Source organism: Pteropus medius, unplaced genomic scaffold, assembly GCF_902729225.1.
Source record: "Pteropus medius unplaced genomic scaffold, Ma_sr-lr_union100, whole genome shotgun sequence".
NCBI classification, from domain to species: domain Eukaryota; kingdom Metazoa; phylum Chordata; class Mammalia; order Chiroptera; family Pteropodidae; genus Pteropus; species Pteropus medius.
Genome location: NW_024347790.1, coordinates 1,071,586 through 1,096,881, shown reverse-complemented (window position 1 = coordinate 1,096,881; position 25,296 = coordinate 1,071,586). Strand labels below are relative to the sequence as shown.

The 25,296-nt window shown below is 46.0% G+C and overlaps 1 protein-coding gene across 5 annotated transcripts in view; it reads left to right on the top strand.

The window, feature by feature from the left end:
* BEND7 (BEN domain containing 7) overlaps nt 1–25,296 on the top strand; it is a 77,303-nt gene that overhangs the window by 44,191 nt on the left and 7,816 nt on the right. For 4 of the 5 annotated variants that reach the window (XM_039877415.1, XM_039877413.1, XM_039877417.1 and 1 more), the window contains exon 7: nt 19,476–19,595. The exons of the other annotated variant lie outside the window; for it this stretch is intronic. In XM_039877415.1, the coding sequence (XP_039733349.1) occupies nt 19,476–19,595 (120 nt within the window). The remainder of the gene's footprint in view (nt 1–19,475; nt 19,596–25,296) is intronic. 5 annotated transcript variants of the gene reach the window in all.

Here is a 25,296-nt window from a genome sequence, read left to right as displayed (position 1 = left end):
TATTGTATATTCACTTGTTTTCTTGCAGTGTTTATTCATAGACATTTTTATTTTTTCCTGATTACAAAAATAATATATGCTTGTAAAAATTCCAAACCATATAAAAAGTATAGAAAGCTGAAAGGTCTCCATAATTCCACTCTTCAGAGGTTATTGTGTACTTTCCTCTAATCTTTATTTAAAGTATGAATGTGGTATCAGGTTTGTCTTTCTTTTAAGAACATTCTCTTCATACTGGTCAGCCAACATTTTTCCTGATTTATTGATAATTTCTCATAAGCACCTTGAGGACAAGCTTTGTCTTAAACATGTTTTATTACCCGTCGTACTTTACTGAGAATTTTACACAGAGTAGGGTTTCCGTAAATATACGTTGGGTGAGTGAATAGACATAGGCTTTTATTTTTCATCTTGTCTTTGGTCTTAGTTTGTTGCCCTGATGGGTCCAGTAAAACACGTCCATCCCCATGTCTTCTCACGACTCATTTGGAATGATCAATGTCAAATGTTGTTATAAATTTCTTTCCACTTAATAAAATGCCAGTGATAGCAAAAAATGGAAACCAAATGTGAATATAAATTTGAATACACTTCTTTTAATTTCCTAATACTTTCTTCCTTTACACCTCATACTTTCATTCACTAAAAGTTTATTAACCCATATACTGCAATTAAAGTGGTTTTTGGAATTAGCTATTAATTGAAAGTCTTTTAGAATAACTATATCCTGTTTATCTTGCTACTGATAGAGATAAAAAAGAGAAATTTATTTCCCTAACCCAGGTCCTTTGAGCAATCCGGGAAAGTGATAAAATGGTTTCTTTCTACATAAAAGTGGCAAAGCTACTCACGTTTCTGCTGTCTACCACATACTTTGAAAAGATTTTGCAGATATTAAATATTTAGTCTTTCTCTGTCTTTTAGGGGATAGTGCACCAATACTACATTAACGTGAAAAGTTCTACAACCTAGGAATATACAAAGACTGGTTGATTTTATAAAATCTTAGGGGCAAAAATAACAGCGGGGTCTGGATTTTGTTCAAAGTGATTAGGCTGGTTAAGAAAACAATGGGGAAAAGGTGAATAAAAACCTGTAAAATGCTTATAAATAGGAACAGAAATAGACTAAAAAAGGAAAGAGTTTATTGTGTGATTATTAACAAAGCTCTTTGTAGTGATAATTAATATTCCCCGTGACAGGATCTTGAAAATAAAATATAAGCTTCTCTGTAGAGATCACATTTTTCACAGTCTTAAGCTCACACTTACTGATAAACTCATTAAAAATCCATTTGTAGGTACGACCCAAGGATCCTTAGTTAGAAACACACCTGGACACTTTGAGCTTGACTCAGAGAAGCAATGTGTGGTCTTAGGTCTCGGTGCTGAGGATAGTGTAGCATCTTGGATTTGATTCAGAGTTGATTTCACACAGAGTGGAGGCTAGCACCCCGTTATGCCCTCCTCCCTTCATGCTGTGCCAGCTGAAGACCGTCTGGGTCTTGATATCACACACCAGGAGACCAGGAATGTGACTCAGTGAGAGCCGTCTGACTATTGACAGAATCGGTGGATCTCTGAATGCTCCTCAGAAAATGTAGTTTAGTTGCAGCAAAGCCACTTTTAGGACCTGGGCTGTGATTTTTAATTCAGCTTCGTAGTAATTAGCTGAGAAAGTTTTATTACTATCAAACTATACCACGTTCTTCAATCCTCTTGCATTCAAGGGAATTTACATACGCCTGTCAAGTGAGAACTAGTCGATGGCTCTTAATTTTACTCCAGGCAGCACATGCTTGCCACACACACTGCTGCTCTCCTGGGAGGCAGTCAGGGTGACGGTCTGCCAAGACAGACACCAGGGATTAGAACAGCTCCAGGAGGCAACACTCCTTGGTCGGTGGCACCCCAAAAACTGAACTATACTTTTTATAAGATTAGAAGGCGTATTTGACACCCCCCTTTCACAGGCTCTGCTGAACTGACCACCAAAACTTCTGAATTCTTTCTAGCAGCTCTAGAGACTTGCAGGGTCTATATTTGTCATGTTAGAATACCTTTATTTTCCATTTTTATTGTACATCATCATTCATTTCCGTGGAATTTAATCAAGAAAATTAGCTGTTTTCTATTTGATCTCACATAGACTTAAATGGCCGGGGGTATAATTTACGTCTGATTTATTATTTATTTCTTGATAGTAACCTCTGGGTTTTCTCAGAACCCTCTGTAAGAACAAGGCTGAAATATCAGCTTGTATTTGAATACCCTTACAATGTTGATGATTTTATTCTCACTTATAGGTGAGAAAATTGAGGCTATGAGAAATTAAGTAAACTTACTTAACTCAAACAGCTAGTGAGTGGTAGAGCAGGATGGCTCGAACCTCAGGCTCCTCTGACCCCAAAGCCACTGCCTGGCACCCCTCATTCCTTTTACGAGGAATATTTGAAAAGGGAGAGAGAAAGGTGTCCCAAATTTAAGTTTCTATCTTAAAATTTACCATTTGGGATTCCTTATAAATTCTACTAGGAAGACTGACATACTAATTATTTAAAGTGACCAGGGGGTTGTTGTGTATGCAAAGCATACTCAGTGAATTTTGGGGTAAAGTGCAGCTGCACCCAGTTTATTTACTAGCTTCAAGGGCAGGGCTTCCATTGAAGACAGTGAGAACCAGGGTGCAAAACAGAGGTGTGATTTCTTCCCAAGGGAAAGAGACACTTCTGAGACTCTTCCAGGACAGAGGCCTGCCAAGGAAGAGCTTGAAAGTCACCTTGCATGTAAGCAGTCTCTCAGAGGATGTAAATTAGATTCTAGTTTAAGTGTTCGGCAGTTGGAACCCATCGATGAATGCTTTAACTCAAGGATCCTTTTGGAAAATGAATAATCATTGTCAACTTCTCTGTCCATATTTTTACATATAAGATCAGCTTAAAACAGGATAGAAATGCATAATATGTAACAACAAAGTAATATATGACAACTATACAATGACGCGAGATATATAGTTTGCCTCTCAGCTGTTTGTAGCTGTTACCTAATTGTGGTTGTTTGTGTCTTCCCACTTCTTATGGTGGTCCAGTGACAGGTGATGTCGAATCTTGGCCGTTCAATGCGAAGAGCGTTATAAGTTCAGCCCCTTTCACAGTGGTTCTCATACTCTAATGTGCCTCAGAATTACTTGAGCTATTGGTTCAAAATCCAGATTTGTGGGTCCCATCCTCAGAGATGGATTCCACAGATGTAAAGTGGTACCAGAAATCTGACTTTTGAGCAAGCGCCTGCAGGTGACTGACGTGGGTCATTTTCAGGCCACCTTGAAAAGCAGTGCCATCCAGCTCCTGATCCTAACGAGGCATGACCTGCGTGGGCGGCATAGGGCAGCCCTCCTGTGAAACGGTCTCCTTCCACTGCTCCTTAAGTGCGCCCCACTTTCTGAAGGCTGCCCTACTTCTCTCCTGGAGCAAATGAGGAGATAGCGTGTGCCAGCGGCCCTCATCCTCTGAACCTCTGGGGCTTAAAATGATTTTTTCCGTCGTGTCACACAAGGGTCCTGGTTTCAGACACGCCCGCCGTGACTTAGCAGGATGTGACCAGGGAACTGCCACCTTCACCAAGGTGGACGGAAGGCATTCCAGACGTCGGCACAACCCTGACAGATGGATCACCAAACAAATGCCCCGTGGTCTTCCACTCAGCCTTATCGTGACAGCCTGAACAAAACGGACTCTCCATTCTCACACGCTCCCGGCCGGTCTCCCTGACTGCGCATTTGAACCCCTTGTTCAGCCAACTTTCTTCACCAAACCATGTGATACAGAAGACAATGCATGAGTCACGAGTGCACCAGCAGGGTCACAGTATTTTCGTGGACCTCGCAAACTTAATTCATCAGCTTGAAATCTGTGTTCATGACACCGACGTTTATCACCCGCCCACCGTGCCTCAGGAACTGGTGGCACGAAGCTGAGTAAGGCGTGGCCCCTGGCCTGAAGGAGTGTGCAGTCTATGACATGAAGACAATGCGCCCTAACACAGAACCAGACTCCCAGGTAGGATAAAGTAATTGTCAAGTGCCCGGTATTGAGTGGAGGGGGACAGCACAGGGGACGTAGATCCTCTTAAGAGAAAGCCTCACAGAGTAGGTGACATCTGAACTAGACCTTGAAGAATGAGCAGTGTATCAAATGCAAAAGGAATGGAAAAGGCTAACCATAGAATAAGTTGAATAAAGTCTATTCTAAGTGATAGACCGGGAGTCCTTACCAACCTGTTTATCTTTAAGTGTTAAACTTGTAAATATAAATGCCAATGAAATGGACTCAAATATAGTTCCCCTCCAGGGGCTTTCGGCCAGAATGATGCTTCTTAAAGTGGCTTCTTAAAGCTTCCTAGTCCCCATCCCAGACCTAATGAATCAGAACCTTGGAGGTTGGGCCCACAGCGAGTTGAAAGACTGTCTCTGTTTTGTCAAACTGGTCTTCCCTAAGGTCAAAAAAAGGAATTTTATCTTCCTCAAAATTATAGATCCATCTTCTTGCTACATAAGAAGCAAATGGAAATATGGAGAAATTTGTTATGAAGAAAATTGTGGCTTTTATTGATCTTTCTTTGGCCTATCATATAATGGACGGGAACTAGTTGTGAGTTAACTTGCAAGAATTCAACTCTAACTCCCAGTTACTGAATTCTTACAAAACCCGCATTTTAACAGCACTGTTACAGTTGACAAAAACAGCCTCCTGTCAAAAGAGATCGTTTCGATAGCACGGACAGGGCCACTGCGGCATGACTGTGCCTCGCACATTGTGGGCGACCTTCCCGTTGTGGACACTGTCGATGGGTGTATTTATTGTGACAGTTTTCTGGCAGAAGCAGGCACAATGCCCTGGGGCAGGGGCACCTGTGTGATTTGCACGATGGCAGCACATATGCGAGCCTTGGCCCTGAACACAGAAAGCAGCGTCTCCTTTCCCTTTAAGTCCCTACATCGTTTGGCCGATCTAAGATGCTCACCGGCATCTTAAGGTAATGCCACATTTCTCCTCTTTCCTTTTGCATTGTAGGGAAGCGGAATTATATAATATGTCCAGAACTGGCCAGATTACATTTCTCATAGCTTTCCTCCTAGACCTGTAGCTGGTGCCAGTAATCTGGCAAGTGTTTCGATCCCACAGATTTTAACTATCTCATACAAGGAATGCATCAAAAGTCTGAGAGACTCAAGAATCGAAATTTGCTTACATTTCTGCCCCAAAAGTGTGTATGCAAATTATCATGGGACATTTGTAGTCACCGTCGTACTATGGACTAATGGCAAACCCACAAAGTAAGGATATGTGTCAGCCATTAAGAAAACCCCTTAAAAAGCCATAGGCCATCACTTAATATTGAACTGAAAGCTCCATTGATTCTGGCCGCCTTTAAGACATCTTTGTACAAGAGCGAGCATGGCTGCACCTATCCTATCAGAAGCACCTAGAAAAGAGAAACGTGTCTCTAGGAACTAGTCAGGTATTCCCCTGACTGCCCTCCCTACAGTCAGAGCTTCTGTTACGGTGACCGTTCTTTCTCAGGTTCTTTCTCGCCTCCGGCTCTCGGTTTGACTTGGACACCTCCCCATGGCCGACTCCTGGTACTTCTCAGAACCTTGGCCTCCCCTCATCCCAGAGTAAATCCCATCTTGGTTATTTTAAGTACGCCCCTCCCCCCACCTCTTTGTGACCACGCACACCCCTTTGAATCAGCTTGGCCTTGGACAGCTAGGTGGGGACAAACCCTGCTTGGAAATTCAGACAGGTGGCTGGCAGTGGAGACTCAGACATGCAGGGCATTCCAAGTTCATCACAGGGCTCGAGGCCTGGCCTGGCCTTTGTCTAGAGTCCAGTGTGGTCCAACTTACGCACAAATTCTATCACCTGAATGGCGACACAGGGCTTCTAACATTAACACCCGCTTTATTTTAAATAACAACCACATTATTTTTGACAGAAACGTCAACATTCTCCTCCTTGGCAAGTTCGAAGGCTCGGGATCACCATCGATGCCTTTTTTTCCCTTTGCCACTAATCTCATGTACCCCGACCCTGTTGGCTCTCTCTCGCTCATGCATGGCCCTTCACCTTCCACACCATGTTAGTCCCGCCGTGCATCACCTTGTCTGAGAAGTTCTGCAAAAGACTTTTCTTGAGCTATAACTGACGTATTATATTAGCTTCGGGTATACGGCATAATGATTTGGTATTTGTGTGTATTTCAAAGTGATCACCATGATAAGCCTATTTAAGCATCCATCACCATAAAACACTCTAAATATCCTCCCCGCCCCTCAGTTTACCCTTCTTGTTCATACCCTGTACTAACAGCCAGGTAACACTTGCAGAACAAAATCGCGTGACGTTTTCCTACCTAACTCCTCTTTGCCCCTTAAATCAAGTCCACACTCTGGCCTTTTCCATACTTCCCGTAACTTGATCTCTCTCTCCTGGCAACTGTGTTTCCCAGGGCTCCTCCCAGGTGAAGCAGCCCAGCTGACACCATCCCTCAGGCATCGCAGACTCTTCCTGAGCTTTGAGTTACACCATGTTCCCCAAGGCTCCATTGCTCTCCTCTCTCGTTCTAGACAAATCCAGTTCGTTCTTTATTATGGTCCAAACCAAGTCTCGCCACCTCTACCACGAGACTCTCCCGATGCCCTAGCCTTCGTTGATTTCCCCTTTCACTCAGTTCTGATAGTGCATGTTACCCTTAATAGTCCAGCAATAAACCTTAACCCTGTGCTTTGCTATTCGGGGCTTATGTGGAGGATGACTATATCATTTGCGTCCCCAACTGGGACACTTTTGAGAGTGAAAACGACGCTGTTAATTATTTCACTGGGAAAACGGGCATTTTGAACTGTCCCAGGCAAATCAGAATATATGGTCATCCTATTTGTGTTTGGACAGCTTCTCTTCCCAACAAGACTGTAAGCTCCTATAGGGCAGAGGCCATGTTCTGTATTTGACTTGCGTATTCTTTGGCATGCCACACGGTGCCACTCGCATAACTAACGATCGATAAATACAAGAAGGAAGGAAAGAGGGATGGAAGCAATCGGGCAGTTTATCTTCACTGAAAAAGATGGTTTCTTAAAAATCAAAACTCAGCTCGACTAGGTTGGACGCATACAGGGCACAAATAACAAGATAACCACACAGCTTCTCTATGACAAGTTGGAAGAAGGCAGCTGAAATTCAAGAACGTGGAATATAAGTTTGAAGATCAGAAGAAACAACAGCAACCGGCAGATCAGGTGGTACACAGCATTCAAGGAGGGTACAGATCTTGGCCGTCAATCAGAACACCAAAGGGATCCCAAATGTAAAACCCAATTTGTATTCGGTGGGGGCTCTGAAAGCACTGATTATTGTTAATTATCAAAGAGCAACCCACACAATGTGCACGACGAAAGGTAATAAACCGCTGCCTCTGAGCCATCGCCCCTGTCCTGCGTCCCAGCGTCTTCCCCTTGATGTCCACTACACAAGAGCCAGAGGTCAGTGGTGGCAGGGACGGGGCGAGTGTGCCGCCCCGATGACCTGATCCCCGGGGGCGAGCCCCCCGTCACCACTGCTGCTCTCCTGACTCACGGCTTTGTTCCTCCAGCCCTGACCGCCTCCGAATGCGGGTGGCCGTGAGGGACGGGTGGCACCTGAGCTCCTGAGCGCGTCCTACCTTACTCTGGTACTGAGCGTTACTCCAGACTTCCCGGCTAACGGGTGAACTCCTCCCTCACAGAGTGACTTTGAAAATTCTTATGCCAAGAAACTCTAGCTTTAAAAGCTGAGGGAAAACAATACTTTCTCATCCACTTACATGAAGAACAGGAGAACACGGCGCGGGCTGGGCGCGGGCTGGGCGCGTGCTGGGCGGCTGGCTGCTCGGGCACGGAGCAGCTCTCGCGTGCGTGCGCTTCGGTGCCGCTCGCCCAGCTCTGTGAGCGGATGAGTCCCGGCCTTTAAAATTTTATTTTGCTTGAGTCTCAGTTCCCGATCTGTGAAATAAATGAGTTGTACTAGTTCCAAAATGCCTTCCAAGTAGCATGTCTATAAATCTATGATTTTGAAACATGTCTCTTTGCCAAAAAAGGGGTAAACAGTAAGACACCATTACATCGAAGCTTGTTATCGCCCGGATCTTAATATTGAGCAGACGTAATTTATTCCCTTGAAATATACCAAACAGACAAACGTATGTTGTAGCTCAGCTACCCAAAGGAGGGCATCCGTCACTTTCCTAATAGCTGTATTATAAATGAGCTCTGCTGTGGGCTTTCTTAAATCAAAATAAATTAAAATTAACCTTGTTTAATCTGAGAGACCACTAAAGGCACTTTCTTTTAGACAGAGATGCCTTAGTAGCAAAAAAACGAACAACGTCAGACAAGGGGTGTTGTTTCCCTCCAGACAAGTCTGGCCTCAAATCTTTGAGGATCGCTGTGCTTAAACAAGCTTGTTCAAACCTCAAAATCCCACCAGTTCAGGAATCATGAAAGGAGCATTGTGGGTGTGGATTTACTCCTGACTGCCATTTAAGATCTTGAAACATTACCCCCTCTTGAAAAAAAATTTTAAAGGTATGGGTTGGCTAAATTTTAAAGTCTCTTCCAGTTCAGAAATTCTACAATTTAGTAATTTCCATCCAGATTCTCAGAAGTAATCCCATAGAATGAAATAAATATGGCTGGGAATCAATGTTATGGATATCTAAGGCCCTTTTCATTACAACAACCAAGAGTGACAGTCACAAGGCTTGGCACTAAGAGACAGAGTACTCGGTGGTCATCGTGGTCAGCTTTTACTCTGCTTGACTGCCCTGCAGTCTCCTGCATACGCAATTCAGTGGGATATTCTAATTTCATCCGTAAATACATTATTGTGTGCATTACTGTATTTCCTTAACTTTAATTTTAATTTAAAGATTTAACTTTGGGGCGCATTAGTTGAACTCCGCTAAATCTTACTGTTAAATCTGAAATGAATTTCAGGGCTCGGTATATTTCAAGACCTGTGGCTATTTACTGAAGAAATTCTTCCTTCGGTCCTTTCAAGTGAAGTCACAGAGCAGAGAAAGAAAAGATCCTCAAGTCTGTCCTTTCACGAACCGTACATCTGTGCTGCCTGTTATGTGCCAGCGATGGACGAGAGAGCTGGGGTCTCCGCCCTCGCTATTGCTAGGTTTATAATCTAGATGATCACTAGACGTTATTATTTAAAAACCACTGGTTAACAAACTCAGGGTGGCCTTGCCTGAGAAGGTCACATTTCAGCTGAGACCTGAAGGAGGATGGCCTCATGTCTTCACCCTGTCGCTCCCAGCTCTTTTAAAGATAGCTTTTGGTGCTTATCCCAGCAGAGAGTAAATGTAAGGAGTAGAGTTGACATCCGGTCAGTGTCGACATCTTCGCGGCATCATCCTGGGAGAAATTTTCTGATTCGAAGAATGGCATTTGTCCCCATTCGCAGCAGCCTTTAGGTCAGAAGTGGAAATAATCATATTCCTCTTCGTCCTGAGTATGTTGAAGACATTTTCCAAGATGCGTTTTCTCTCCTCCTTACCAGTGTGATTTAAGAGACGTTCTATTTATTTCATACCCCTCTCCTTTATTGTTTTTTTAAGAATCAAACGTTTCTCTTCTTTTTTCTCTCTCCCTCCTGCTCCGGAGTAACCTGAAGTTGATGTGAATCTTTCCCATTTGTGTTTTTCTGTTTTGCTGCTGAAGTGTGTATCCATAAATCACATGTACGAATCTACATACACAGCCTCATACTGTACTTTTGCAACTTTGTGTCTTTGTTTTCTCCAGGATTTATCTCACTTATTCATTTAACTCCTAACCGTTATATAAGTAAAGCAATTTCTTTGTCCAGTCTCCTATGAAGAGACAGGTTGCTTCTCCTTTCTCAAAATCACCTATGGCAGCAGTCACCTTCGTGTTCCCTGGGCTCACGAGTGACAGTTTCTCTAGGGTATGCACCAGGGAGTGGAACTGAGTCACGGATGTAAGCATTGTCAGCTTCAGTGAGTGTTGCCAAGTGGTTCTCTAAAGTGACCGATAACATTCATCAATTCACCGGCAATGTTTAAGAAATCCTGTTTTTCCTTGTTCTTGCCAACGTCTGGTGTTAACAGACTTTAAGTTTTGCCAGTCTGATTGGTCTCAGATGGCACCTCAGGGTTCCCTGATTATCAGTGAGGTTGACCATCATTTCATATTTATTACTACTTGGTTAGTTTCCTCTGTGAATTTCCATCCATTTCCAATTTTCCCATGAGGTGGTTGTGTTCTTATTGACTTCTTTGAATTCTTTTTTTTCAGTTCTATGTGTTATAAATATTTGCTTTTATTTTTCAACTTGTGAAAACTTTGCATATGATCTCTCTTAGCATACCAAAGTTTAGATAACCAGATAAGTTATTTTATGCTTTGTGCCTATTTTAAGAAATTCACCATACCTTGAGAATGTGATGCTATTTCTCTTAATTTTCTTCCAACGGAATTTTAAAGTTTTATCTTTTCTGTTTAGATCTTTCATCTCCTTGGAATTTACTTTTGCCGAAAGTGAGGGAGGGACTTAATTTGTTTTTCTCTATGGGTAGTCAATCATTCTAACACATGTCAACACTTGGTATTTTATCTACCTCTGAGCCAAAACTATACAGCTTTCCTGAATTTGGTGTCATAATAATGCCTGTTCTTCCTGACATCTCCTCGGCCGTGTCCTCCTTACTCGCCTTTCCCTAGTCCTCTGCTTCCAATTCTTTCTTCCTCAAGTACGGCCTTCAGTGAGTCTCTGAACGAAGGTCTCCGTGCTATGTGCTTTCCATTTTTGTCTTGAAAATGTCTTTGTTTCACCCTCGCTGTGAGAATAATGTGGCGTTCAGTTGGGTAATTTAATCTAGACTGAGAACTTTTTTCAGAGCAATTTGAAAATATTCCTCCACTGTCTTCTAGATTTCGTGCTGTCGTGCATCTGCTCTCGGTGTATTGTTTTGTTGTAGACGATCTGTCTTTTCTCTCTAAGAGATCTCTGCCTTTGGCATTCCCTTTAAGATCTCTCTGCCTTTGGCATTCCCCAGTTTCTTCACTTCCCGTCTAGGTACATCGTTATTCCTATTAATCTGCTTGGTTGCTGTGCTGCTTGAAACTGACAGTTCATGACTTACCAATTCTGGAAATTTTCTATCCATTATCTTTAAATTTTACCTGTCTTCTTCTTTTTTTTTTTTTTTGTTTTTTTTTAGTTTTCTCCCTATGAAACATCCATTTTTAGTCTAGTCTTTATATCTCTTAATTTGTCTGTATATTTTCCACCTCTGCATCTCTCGGTGCTACAGTCTAGGTAGTTCTTCAGCTCTATCCCCCTTTTCCATTCAGTGATATTAATCTGTTGATTAACCTGTCTCTTGAATTTTTTAATTCCAGTTACTACATTTTTTATTTCTTTACGTTCTTTTTGGTTCTTTGTAAATCAGCCTCATTGTTTTCTTAATGATTTAAGTCCTTCTTTAACATCATCGTTTTAAATATACTCACTTTGCTGTTCCATTGCCTTTAGTCTGCAGGGTCTAGTTCTGCTTTTCGTGGGTCGGCTGACTCTTGCCATGGTGGACTGGTCCCCGAACATAGTGCTGTTTTCACACGTGAGCTCATCTGCAGCCATGAGACTCCACCAGGGCCCCGGTTCTGGGAGAGCCCCGGTTCTGGGAGAGCCCCGGTTCTGGGAGAACCCCGGTTCTGGGAGAGCCCCGGTTCTGGGAGAACCCCGGTTCTGGGAGAGCCCCGGTTCTGGGAGAACCCCTTCAGAGTTATTCTGCGTTTCTTGTTGTCTGGAGCCCAGGGGTATCGGCAGCAATACTCACGTTCTTTCATGCAGGTAGTGTCATTTCAATGCGAGATCCAGGCCAAGCACTGGAACTTTCCAAGGAAACTTTCTTTTCCTCCCTCCAAAGACCAGGCGGCGCTCCCCGGACTGGCGGGCAGGCGGTTCGGTTCCCCTTTTCACTTCTGGGCTCTGAGCTTTACACAGAGGCCTCAGTTCTAACCTCCCCAGACAGGCCCAGGCCCAGGCCCTCCTCCTCGCTTCCCTTCCAGGTGGAAACACCTGAGCTTCCCGGCTGTCTAGGTCTGCACGCGCTCCTCCCTGGGTCGGGAACATTCTCCACCTTCTTTCTCCTCTCTTCATCTGGCCTCCACTCTTTCTGGGGTTTCAGCTCTCCCCAGCCACCAGCACCAGGAGTGGGGTAGACGCCCCTCTCTGTGCGTCCTGCACCCACCCCCTTAACAGCAGCTTCCCTCTGCCCTCCGCTCGGCCGCGTTTGCCTGCATTCTCCTGAGGCCAGGGACCATCTGTTCACTGGCACCTAGCATAGTCCGGCACGTGACAGGTGCTGGGTAGATAACGTCTTGAATATATGCATGTTCATAGAAAAGTAGGGTTCAGATGCTAGATGTGAAGAACCTCAATTTGTGTACAGGGTCAGAAAACTCATCCACTGTCATCGGTCTTAATAAGAATCAACACAAACAGGTGACGTAAACCATACGCCGAAGGAATCGCACCTCAAAAGGTCGTCTGGGAGTGCGTGCCTCTTGATGTGCCTTGAAGATCTGTGCGTGTAGAGGCCGCTGACAGGAAAGCACAGAGGAGACTTGTCGTTCCCACTCGGTGCTATGAGGTCGGGGGCTTCACAGTGTGGTGGTCACTGACAGGTCGCTGACGGTGGATAAGAATCAGGTTTTGCTCCAACCTCTTCAAATGTTCTCTTCCAGAAACAATGTCGCTCACATTCCGTTGGGAAGCAGCTGTCCTGTGAGGCTGCTCGTAGAAACGGTCAGAACGGAGGCTGCTCTCCAGCCTCCCAGGCGCCCCGTTCCCCCTCACCAGCCACAGCGTCGCTCTCTCTGGCTCCCAGCTGCTCTCTGCGCATCCGCCTCCCCCTCCTCCTCACCAGCCGGCTTCCTCGCCTCAGTTTCTCCACTTGGCTTCACGATTCTGGTTTGACGAGGTGCGTGAGGGCGACTCGTGTCGTGACATCGCGGCCTTGCCTACTCGCCCTCCCACTGCTTGCTCTCCTGGGTAGGACGCCAGACGGTCCCGCTCATCCTTTTGTGCAGCCTGTGGCTTGGCTTCCCTTAGCTCAAGTGCCCACGCCGGCAGCGGGGTCCGGGGCTGGGCAGCGTCCCGTGGGCGTCCTTATGCTTGGCCAGCCCCACACCATCCGGCAACATCTGGTTCAATGCCATGCTCATTGAGCAACCTTCTTTTCAATTCTTCATTCCGGCACCTCGATTCCAAAAAGTGGGAGTACTGGGTTATGACATCACATGTTTCGGAAGCTGGAAAGATCATCACCCCTGTTACACGATAATTGTCATCCTAGTTGATTTATCGATCTCTTGTAGGTTTAGTTATCGTGAGCTTTCTTCTCAGGCCTGAATCCCCTGGTGGTCTGATAAAATCAGACTTCTGAACCTGCACAGCTGGGAGCCAGTCCCCGGCCCGGTAACAATGGCATCAACATGTGGAGCATCCTAAGGCCCTGTGCTGTTGTCAGCCTGTTCTAGCCCCTTCCTGTCTCTCATAGTGCCTTAACTGCCACGTGTATTGTTACATTAATCAGTTATTAGAATGGATGTCAATCTTACAGTTTATAGGTTTCAGCTCTCTCCACGGAATTGGGGAATGAAGCACCACGATACCATCAAAGAAAACATAAACTCTATGAGAACCATATAAAATTCGAGCCAGACTCCTCGATCTCAGAGCCGAAAACACCTATACACCATCTTACCCAGGCCCAGTCTCCCTCTCCCTTCCTTGCCACAGGCCAACTGGCCCCTTGACCGGAGGAGAAGGGTGACCTCCCAGACCCCGCCTGGTCCTCTCTCCCCTGCTGCCGCCATGCTTCTGTTTTATGTAGCTGGAAGTCACACCAGCATTCACCACTTCCACACGGAAAAGGTCCTTAGCTCTCGACTGGCTTATATTCAGAATTCAGTCATTTTTCTTCTACAAAATCCATGTGCTCATCTATAATGTTAAGTTAAAAATTAAATCACTTGTGTGGAAAAGAGCGCCTGTTGGCTGTGCCATTTTGGGCCAGCGATGTACCCTGCCCGTACTTCGATGTGTCCTCTGTAACGTAGGATCACTATACTCGCTCCATCGGGTTACGGCAAAGATTCAACGCGATAGATATAAAGTGCTTGGCACATGGAAAGTTTCAGATAATAGCTGTAAAGAGTAAAAGGGACGAGGAAAACGTGGAAGGGCCGCCGGCTTTCACTCAGGCGTGAGGAGGTGGAGTGCTAGCCGCTTGCAGGAACCCGGCCGCCTCTGCCTCCTCCTCCCGCTGCGGGGCCCCAGAGTGCCCTCTCCTTTGCACACCCCGACCCCAAGTCGTCCCCAGGACCCCACTGCGGACGCTCTTTCTCGCCCTCGTCCCTGGCCCCTCTCGACCTCCGGGAGCCTGGCAGACCTAACGAGGACCCAGCTTTCCGCTCTACTTGATGGCGACCTTGACTTCCACTTATCTTTGACCAGAAGTTAAAACCATCATCAGATCAGAAGTTAGACTCTCACTGCTGGCCAGAGTCTCCTCCTCATTCGAGGATTTAAATGAATCCTCGAATTAAAGCTCTGCTATCTACTCCTCCAAGTGTCTGTGCGATCCAGTGACTCCCTTTAAAAATCCACGTCCTGCTTTTCCCAGCATCATGAGCCAGGAAAATCCACCCGAAGGGTCCTCCAGGAACTACCACGTGAGCAGAGAGCTGTTGCGGGAACCCGACCAATCCTCTCTGTTCTCCGCAAGTCAAATCCAGACACGCCACCCTCTGACCATATAAAATGCCACGTTCCTAGGGAAGGGTCTGCTCAGCCACCACTAGCTTATTCATTATTTATATACAATTAAAGGGCACGGTTCAGATGAATGCAAGCTTCTGAAAAGAGTCATTATTCATGTACAGATCAAGTTGAACAGTTGTCATTTCCCCAGTGACTTAACATACTCTTTGTGCCTTGGGACCTCAAATTAGATTAAGCCGTGTAGATGCTTTAACTCCTTTATTTAGTTTAATTGTTGGCCTTCATCAACTTGTTCAGACTTCTTGGACTTGTTCAAAATCAGCCCTCACTTCCCCTTAATGTATTAAGATAGAAAAGGACGGAAATTTCTTTTTAGGACCTATTGCATCCTAAGGATGAATGCAAATTGTTCTACTATGATTCTTAACGACCCACTGTTAACATAGTAGGAAGCCCAATGCGTTAATGCAATACCTCTTTTCACATCATTACTCCTAATGGAACTGTTACCAGGATAACAGCTTGACCTTTAGCTGTAGATTCAGAGAGCAAAAATATATTCTGCTTACTCGATACCTCTATTCACACGGCATATTGATCCTTTTCAGATCAATGCAATGACAATCTTTTGGCCTTGTTCTAAGGCCTCATCTGCACGTGTAAGAGAATAAGATTTCGTCTTCAATAGATAGAGTCTAGTTAAAAGTCTCTCTTACGTGTGAAGGTAATCCACGAAACAGAGTGTCAATAATAGGCCCAGTGGAAATATTTGTGTAGGTATTTTTCGAGAAGACTGATGCTGTGTTTTCCATGGTCTCAAGATACATACAGATCCAGGAGTCAGAGCCCTCCCTGGCTTCTTTTTATTGAAAAGGAATGTGTTTTAACTGAAAGGAGACAAAAAATAACCAGAAATTGTTGCCTTTTTAGTGAGTGACAGAATATTTGAGTACAAGATTAGATTAGAAAGATCTGATTGGAAGCCCCTCACGGAGTGGGAAAAAACATTCCAGAACCTTCCTTCCCTTTGGTTCTACTAAACCTGGTTGTTGACACACACGGCTGGGAGTCATTTTGATGTGGGCATAACCCAAACCTACTTTGTGAATTTGGAACCACTTCTTTCTCGTGGATGCTAATTTGGACATCCGCATTTCACAACCTCAGGAAAGAGGAGTTGCTTCTGGACATTGCTTGTATAAATAATATTACAAGGAGGGGGACGTTTACCTGCTAAGTCATGTCTGTACACATTTTCATATAAACTAATGGGGTGCTAAATACGAATATTTGTTTCTTTCTATTCATTAAAACAGGGACTTTGAGAACCTTTTGGCAGCTCTCTGATGAGTAAACATTATTGTGGGCATTCGAATGTAATAAAATCTTGTTTCCTTAACTATATTCTATTCATTAAGACTTCCTCCTAATTCACTTAGGCCTTTCTCCCCATTTAGTCTACATTGGTGAACTATGTTATTTGCTTCTGTGAGAAACGAAACTGGAAGATGTTTGTCTATTCATCAAATGTCTGAGTCCTTCCTCAGTTCAAGGCACTGCCGTTGGTGCTTCGAGGGAGACAAAATAAGTGGAGACCCTGAGATGTCTATAACCTGGTGTGAGAGATTCAAAAGCACGCCCACCCCAGGGGTCCTGTTTCCTCTGCAGGTGTCCCAGGTGGAGCCTGCTCCCTTGCCTGGCCCTGGTATCACAGGCGAGGCAGCCTGCTTGGTATTTTTCCCAGTCTTTAATCCCGCGTCCTAACCATCACGCCTCCTCTACTCATCTGGGCCTGGGATGGGTCCTTTCCACTAATGGTCTCATCACAGCTGCACGTCTTCCTCCAGCTCCCACGTCCACTGCCGTCTTGGATAGCTCCACTGCCCACCGTGCCATTCGCCCCACCGCGTTTCAGCCCCACCCCAACCACACCATAGCGTTCTCATCCAGGACCGTTCTGCTGCCGGCGTTTACACCCCAGCATTCCACGCTCGATCGCTGTCACTCCGTGGCACCTCCTTGCCAAGCCTGTTGACATTTCTGTTCTCTGGTCTCTATAGATTTTTCCAAGTCAGTGAGCCTCGTTCTGGCTTCACTTCTTTCCCAGATCTGGGCGTGAATAAAGTTGTAACTCATCCCAGGTGGCAGCTTCACCAACATCTTCAAGAGCTTTGTGTCCTTGTCCTTCTGCCACAACTGAGCAAAATCCTAACCCAAGACCAACCCCACCGTCCGGTGTCTGCACTCCCGAGGAGGGGCTGCCAGGTGCCGTGGAGTGGAGAGCCTGCCCCTGCCGACTGTCGCCACTGCCTCAGCCCCGCCTGGCACCCTCGCATCCTCAGTCTGCTGCTTTCCCTGCTCCGTTTCCCCCAGAGGCCATTCAGGCTCCCCGCACTCTCCGCTGCCCACACCACTGAGTGCGGTGAGCGCTCAGGACTGACTACTCCGACCTACAAGCACGTCTCAACCTGCCCCGTCCTCCTTTCTCCTGACGGAGAGGAAGAACTTTCCCCCTTTCCGGGAGCAACCCCTCCATGTCTGTCCTGGCCTGTCACCTCCCGCTCCTGCTCCTCCGGGTGGTTCCTTTGATGGCTCCCTTCCTCGTCTGGGATCCCGTCTGCTCCCACAACACTGCTGCTCCCTGGCCGGTAACCACTCAGCTCCCCCGTCCCTCAGCCTCCCCTCCCAGCCTCTTTTCCTTCCCCCACTGAATCTGATCGTTTTGGAGTGTCCTCTGTGGTCACCGCCTTTGATGACCTCCCTTCCTGGCCCTTCTTCTGCACAGACTGCGGGTCCCCCCTCTTCATTAGCACCACTCTCTGTCCTTTACTAGACCCCTCTGAGGTCCCCTGGCTGTAGCCCACCCCAGGCTCCCTCGGGGACCCTTGGGCCTTAACCTTCCTTTAAACACTGGGGTTCTCTTTGGCTCTGTGATGGGCCCAGCGCTCTGGTTGCTCAGAAAGTTCTCCCTGATCAACGGTTTCTCTCTCATTTTAACCACCACATTTGTGCCCCTCAAACGTAACTTTGGTCTGGACCCCTTTCCTGAACTGTATAGGCTTCTGTGGAAATATCCGCTAGCCATCTCCACGTGGGTGCTCCACAGATACCCCAAACTCGCTTGTCCCAAACCAAGCCGAATGCATCCCACCTTTCCCCTCACGGACCTTCCCTTCTATATGTACCAGGCCATGTGATTCACCAGAAAGGCGTCTTCTACATACTGCTCTGGTCACCCCGCCATCCCCACTAACACGGCCCCAACCCAGAGGATCGCGGTAGCTTCCCCAAAGGACCCTCTGTTCCTCCGGCGTTGCGTCCCACTCCGCGCTGCCGCCACATGCTCTTCCCGTGCACCTGCACTGTTTACGCTTCACGTTAGTTCCTCAGGATAAATTCTAGGAGTAAGATTCCCAGTCCAAAGGTATGACCGTTTCACGCCAGTCCGTCCTTATGACCATCTTAACTCCCAAAAGGGTTTTGCCAGTTTCTGCCAAGAGCAACGTTTGGATGTGCCAGGTCCCCACAACTTTATCAATATTAAGTATGAACGTGTTAACTTTGTGTTTCTAATTTAGTAGGTATAAAGTGTGTTTTGCAATTTGGGGGCTTCGTTGAACATTTTTCCTAATTTTTTTTTTGCTAAATACACTTTGTTATCTGTAGAGACTTTTGAAATTGCTCTTTTACTTGCATGAGCTCTGTATATGGTGGTAGATATTGAACCTTTTCGGTCACAGTTAGTGCAGTCAGCTTTTCTCCTTCCAATGAAATGTTTACTTCTCATTCAGTAGAAGTTTTACAGTTTTATACAGCTGAACCTGTCAACATTTTCCTATGTCATTTCTTTTTAAAGGAAGTCTTAAAACATTACATTTACCAATACCATTGTGTGCTGATGTGACTGCATACTTGGCCTTGACCTTACGGAGAGCAAGTCACAGGAGGCCGAGTTTAAAAGTGCTCCGGAGTGGCGCGTGGGGCAGGAACGCCAGCACCTGTGTGTGCAGTTCGCGCCCTGTGCTGCCGTAGTAACTGTCCAGCCTCCCTTGCGTCCTGTCATGTGACTCCATAGTTTCTTTCGTGCTTAACAGGTAGCTCTTGTCCAGGACCCAATACAATATGCAAGAGGTTGACTCAACGTAGAAGTGTAATTTTCACTAAGACACAACCGCATTCTATTTATGCTGACTGAGTTAGTAGGAATCACCGTGAGGACATGATCTTTCTGTACACTTTCACATTAGATTTTGAATTAACAACAAAAACATGAAACACTTTAACACATATGGTGAATTTTGTCAGGGGGCCAGTGGACCCGTAGGAAGCATTCTCTTCTCTGCCCATCGGTCTCATACACGTGGACATGGAGCAAGCAGAAGAGGCACTTTCGGTAAAAACTACTAACTATTGATAGCTGGTTTCATTTGGAAGCACAGTAGCCAGGGCCCTGCCAATCTCTACCTTCACCAAAGGAATGTAATATGAATATCAAAGCTATGTGCTGCAGATTTGATATCTTCGAGCATTATACTTTTCTTCTTGTGATATAGTCCTGTGTCTGCATAACCTATTTTATTTGTTAAAGCACTTAATATTTCACATTTTCTTTCAGTCTTCACAGAAAAGTACTGTACTGCTAACCATGTGGATAAACTTCCTGGCCCAAGAGACTGGGTACAGATTCTGCAAGATCAAATTAAACTGGCCAGAAGAAGGTTAAAAAGAGGCTCAGGTATGAACAAGCCGCAAGAAAACAATTGAAGACATTTATCGAATTCTCAGGCATTGCAAAGTCCAGTGCTCTAGGTGCTCCGTTGTCTCATCTTTTGAAGGAGATGCACTGTAAAATGTGCTGTGGTTTGGTATTTTAAAGTCTTAGTCCAATGAATTTTGAAATTCCCCTGAAGATTAAATAGTAAAAGATACGTCAGGCCATTTACTTTTAATGGTACAAAGGAAAAAAGATTGCTAATCTCATCTGCGGGTTTACGTGTCTTAGGTCTGAAACTGGGTTTCTCTTTTGCAATTTGTGTCTATTGCCTATTGATTTTTGTTTGGATCTGTGTGACTTTATAGCGCTTAAGGTGAAACAATAACAGTAATTATCCTACCAGAAACACCACATGAAATACAAAGGGATTTTAAGTCAAATATTTATTTGTGTGTGTGTGTGTGTGTGTGTGTGTGTGTGTGTGTGTGTGTGTGTGTGTGTGTGTGTGTGTGTGTGTTTTAAACTTTATTAATTTGGATTTGGTGATTTGGGGATTATCTTCCAGGAAAAGTGAATGCTTGTCGAATTATGACTATTCAATCATTTAAAGTCCCACCTCCCCAAAATGACAGTGGGTTAGTTTACCAGTGGTCTCTCTTTGAGGACAGCTTTCTGCCATCATATAAGAATAATCATCTCTAGGAGGCTACAAACCTCTATATACATTTTTAAATCCTGATCGAACCTCAGGATGCCCGGCTGGCTAAGAGCCTTCTGTGCTTCTGTGGCTGGAGTGTGAGGGTCTGGGAGACATACCTTATTTGCTGAAATACTACAGACTCGGATGTCGCGGGGTCCATCAGAACAGCGGTCCAAATGCGTGAGGCCGTGTTGCTAACAGATCCCTGTACGTGAACTCACGGTGAGCAGTGGTCACTGTGACCACGCCTGTGGGGGAGCACAGCTGATGGCCTCGGGGAGAGCTCCTGGCACAGCCTGGCAATGCCCTTAACGCGACAATGACTTACAAGCCCTTTTCCCTAAAAGTAGCCATCCAGACTCTAAAATATTCAGCTGCGGGGTCATCTATGGAGGCTTAAACTCTACTTGAGCATCCCCTGAATGACCTGTGATAGTTATGTAAGTAATTTACTCTAGGTCCCAAGGTCACATTCAAAAAATAAAATATTCAGCTGTAGGTAATTTTTTATTTTAAAAAAAAAATCATTCCTTCATTTTTTTTAATGGTTTGCTTTCTTTTATACTTAATCGATGCTGTTTTACAAAGAGCAACAGACTACTAATATTTTTAATTGAGAAAAAAATGTACTATCGCCTCAGGTAATAAGTCATAGTGGAATGAGAAAATCTGGTTTTCAAGTCTCACATCTGCTCTTCACCAGCTCTGGGGCTTGGGCACGTCACCCAGTCTTTCTAATCCTCAGTGCCCCTCTCATGAAGTGGACATAAAAATAGTCTGCCTCAGTTACTGCGAGGCTCCGGGCGCATGTCGTATAGCTAGGTCTTTATAAATGAAGCTAGCGTATCCTACGCAGGAGTGCTTGGCAGTGGTGGAGGTTGCTGAAGAGGTCACAGCTCTGTGGACCCCTTGTATCCTAGGTCAGAGGCCCGACCTGCCTGCTGTGCCTCGCAGTCTGCTTTCCCCCTGCTGTCCCGCAGGAATTATTAATAATGCCCCTTTCCCTCTCAAAGGTTTTCGGGCTAGGATAATGAATATCTGGCCATCCTCCTCCTAGGTCTGTCAGCTTTCACCGCCTTCTTCTCTTTCATCTACAAATCATCGCAGATAAACTCAGCACACGGATAGAGAAAAGGACAGGTCTGAATTCCTGGCTGTAATCTGCCACTTACAAATTCCCGGGGCCTCAGACACGTTACTCGACCGACCTCTCTGAGCCTCTGATTCTCCATTTATGTAGCTAACAGCTACCTCAGGGGTGTTTTCAGAGTTAAAATTAGACCATGTAAGTATCGCCACCCATACAGAGCTGACACGTAATATGTGCAAAAAGCGTTGTCCTCCTTCCCTTTGCCAACCAATAGCAAAACAACGTTAACCCGGCCATTTCTTAAAACCTCCTCATGCCGTTGGTCAGATTTCTTCCAAAAGGGTTATGCCCGTGTGGGCTCCCCTATCCCATTTCACTTTAGAATCCAGTGCACTTTGCCCTCTGACCTCATGTCTCTACATGAGCTCCTGCTGTGTTCATGTTCAAAAATCAGATTTCGCTTCCTGTTTATATTGATGCTTCAACTTGGCCTCCACATTGCATTTTACTCTGTCAAATCTCATCCTCTTGAAACTCTCTCCTCCCTTAGGTTCTGTGACTTCGTTCTCTATCCCCCCTCCAGATCCTCTGGCGCTGCCTTCAGTCTCCACTGCCTCTCTCTCCTCCGCCTGTCCCCTAAACCCGGCGTTCCTGAGTGTCCATCCTCGGTGCTGTTCTAAATCCTCTCTCCTGCTTGAACTGTCTCATCATCGATGGCAGCCTCAGACATGGCCACGGCCGAGACCCTAGACTTCATTTTCTGGGCCTCAGCTAATGAAATCTGGCCATGCCCACCCCCATCAAACACTTCTTCTAGCTTCCTGTCACCCCGAAGTAAAATCCCTGTACACCCCTGCTCCCAGCGCGGCAGGCAGGTGCCTTCAGTGTCAGCCCCACCCCGCACCGGCCTCATGTGCTGCCGTAGGCTCGTGCCTCCCCGGGCCGCACCAGCCTCTCCCTGTTCTGAACTGTGCTAGGGTCTCGCACGCGTGCTTTCCCTCTGCCTGGAAATCGACGCCGCCTCCTGTCACAGCCTCAAGGTTACCTCCTCCTGGGGCCCTCACAGGCAGCCCCAGCACTTTACTCTGCCAGCAGAATAGTCTAGTCACCCACCTGTTTGCTCCACTGACCATGAGATCTGCAGACACAGAGACAGCATCTGAGCCACGTTTTCATCCCAAGTGTGTGAACAGTGTGAGGCATAGCATGGAGCCAACGAATGAACCAAAGAATCGATCAGTGGTAAAGAAGGGACAATGGTCCGCAACGAAGATGTCTTATTGCTTAGCTCACCTAGGCTATGTGAGACCTTGGAGAATAGTCCATCAGTTCCTTCCCTGAGCTTCGAATACTTAACCCAGAACCCACAGGGCAGCAATGTCCCTGAGCTCTGCCCTCGGGGACAAGGTCCTTAGGGCTCCCGCATCTACCTGTGGCTGCGAGGTGGCCCCAGGGCGCCATTCCTTCCTCCTCCTCAAGCCCTTTTTTTACTTCCTTCTCTGCCCCTGCCCCATCTCCTTCGTCCCCTTCCCAGTTTCCTCTCTTCTCCCTCCCTCTTCCAAAGGCTCAGAGGCTTGTGTCATGGCGCCTGATGTCATGCAGGGCAGGTTAACTGAGTAACTCCTGGGAAGAGTCGCTCTAGCCAGTGGGTCTCTTAGCTCCTTCTTACACCAAAGGTCTCCTGCCTCAGCCTTGAGTCACCTCGCAAAGGTGCCTTTTATTACTTTAGCCCCTTTAGATTTCAGGCTGCAGGACAGGGTTGGGGTGAAAACACATTTTTTTACAGTTGAGTGACAGGTGTTATCCTTTGACCATTGCCCAGTCGGTTCACACAGCAATTAACCCCTTACTGAGCACTGATGTCATATTGCCAGCTGCAGCTCCTCAGCTTTATACCCAGACTCCAGCGTGAAGCCTGAGGGGCCTCTGTGCTAGTATTAAGTTGGTCTCGTGTTGCCTCAATTCTCCCTTGGCAATCTGACCGTTTGGTTACGTGAGAACTTCCATTTGCCTATTGATTTGCAGGGAACTATTGACCGCTCCCCGCCTCCCCAAAAAGATGCTAAATATAATATTCAGGTTTGAGAGAAAGATCTAAAATTTATCATAGTGAAGAGACCTAAATTTAATATTCAGCCCAAAGGAAAGGCCAAGGGCCAAAGTAGCCCAAGATCCAGCCACCCCGACACCCTTTGGTTCTCTACTCGCCAGTCCTGACCGTGCCACCAGCTGCTAGCCTGAAGCGGGCTGGCAAATGCCCCCACTCAGAGTGCACAGAAGCATGCGGGGTCCCCTCCTGCTTCACCAGGGGGTGGTGGGAGTACATGGAAAGTGTGAGAAACGCTGGAGCTCCCTGCGAGCCTGAGGGGAAAGAACGGCAAATCCAGACGACCCGGAAGGAGGAAGGAGAGGGCTTTGTGCGCAGAGCTTGCGCCTCTGGCTCAGGAGATGATCACGAGCGACCTGGGAAGGCGAAGTCTGAGGGGTGTCCCTTAACGGTAGAAGACAGAAAGTGGGGAGAAGACGGTCGAGTGTCTGCTGAGTGTGCTGGAGAGGCCTCTTCTCACAGACACAGAAAGAGCCTTCCTGGCACTAGGCCACGTGACTGAAATAGGAAGTTTGGTTTAAAATTTGTTTCCCCATACTATACATTTTATACATCAACGCGCCTTTTTTTATTTTTTATTTTTTTCTCCTATTTCAGATGCCGAGACCAGTTATTATGAGTTCTGGTCTCCATTCCCGTCCCTTCTTCCTCACAACAAACACACGTGCACACAGTGGGGGCTTTCCTCTGCTTTCCTCTTTCTCCTTCCCACGCACAGACTGGCCAGTGGACGCATTTCTTAACCGGCTCAGCATCTGTATAATTCACACGACGCATGCGCACTCCCACACGCGCGCGCCTGTTTCTATGGATGGGACCTGACCCCTTCGGCGGCGGCGGGTGCGGGGGGAGCCTCACGCGCGCTCAGAACGCCATCTGCCCGGTGCTGTAGTTGTCATCATACTTGATTTTGGACATTTTCACCACTGGGCTTAGATTACCTGCCTAGATGTTTGGGATCGGCACCTTGGCACTTTTCTGCCTCGCTAGCAGGTTCTGCTAGCATCTGAGAAGGGGAAGGTGCCTACGAGACAAAACCGACCGTGACATACAGATCAAAGCAGACCAGAATGACAGCACATCAGCAGCGATCTGCCAAATAGTTTCTGTCTCCTGATTTTGTCACATCCTGTTACACTTCATTCTCCTCAAGGGGCACAAAAGTGGGATCCCAGCAAACGGTAGCTGGAGCTGCCCATATTCCCATTGTTATGCTGATAGGAACTGAGAGAAGTCTCAGTAATCTTGCTTGCTCTCCTGCTTTTTGTCTTGATTATCTTTGTTCAAAATGATAACATGAACAGTATCTCAGAGATATTCCACAATTTCAACCTCGTTTATCATATTTGGCTCAATTCCTGGAATTAGGTACAGACTCCACCTGGACAAGTCACTGGTTAAGGAAGCCTCTAGAAAAAGGAAGTGCCCCGTGCAGATCTGAAAGGTTGTTATATGAATGTAACTAGAAATTCATTTGGGGCTCTCATCACTTGTAATAATTTTTTTCTGTAACTGGAAAGATTCCCTTCCTGGTGTGGATTTTTGTCATTTCCATTAGATTATTTCCTCAGAGCTGAAATTGCAATTTTGTGTATGCGTTGGATCTAAGAGTAAAGCTGTCACTGCTATTAAATTTTTATTGGACTTGCTCAATCTTTTCCAAATTTCACAACTTGACTGTCACTGGGGAAGAAAGATTGTGAGCTTGTTGTTACAGAGAGATGTTATGATTGAATTTGAGTAGCACAGTCATGTTCTTCATCTATGATGCTGGGCTGGGCCCTGTTCATACAGCTAGCATATGCTAATTTATATGTATATTTTT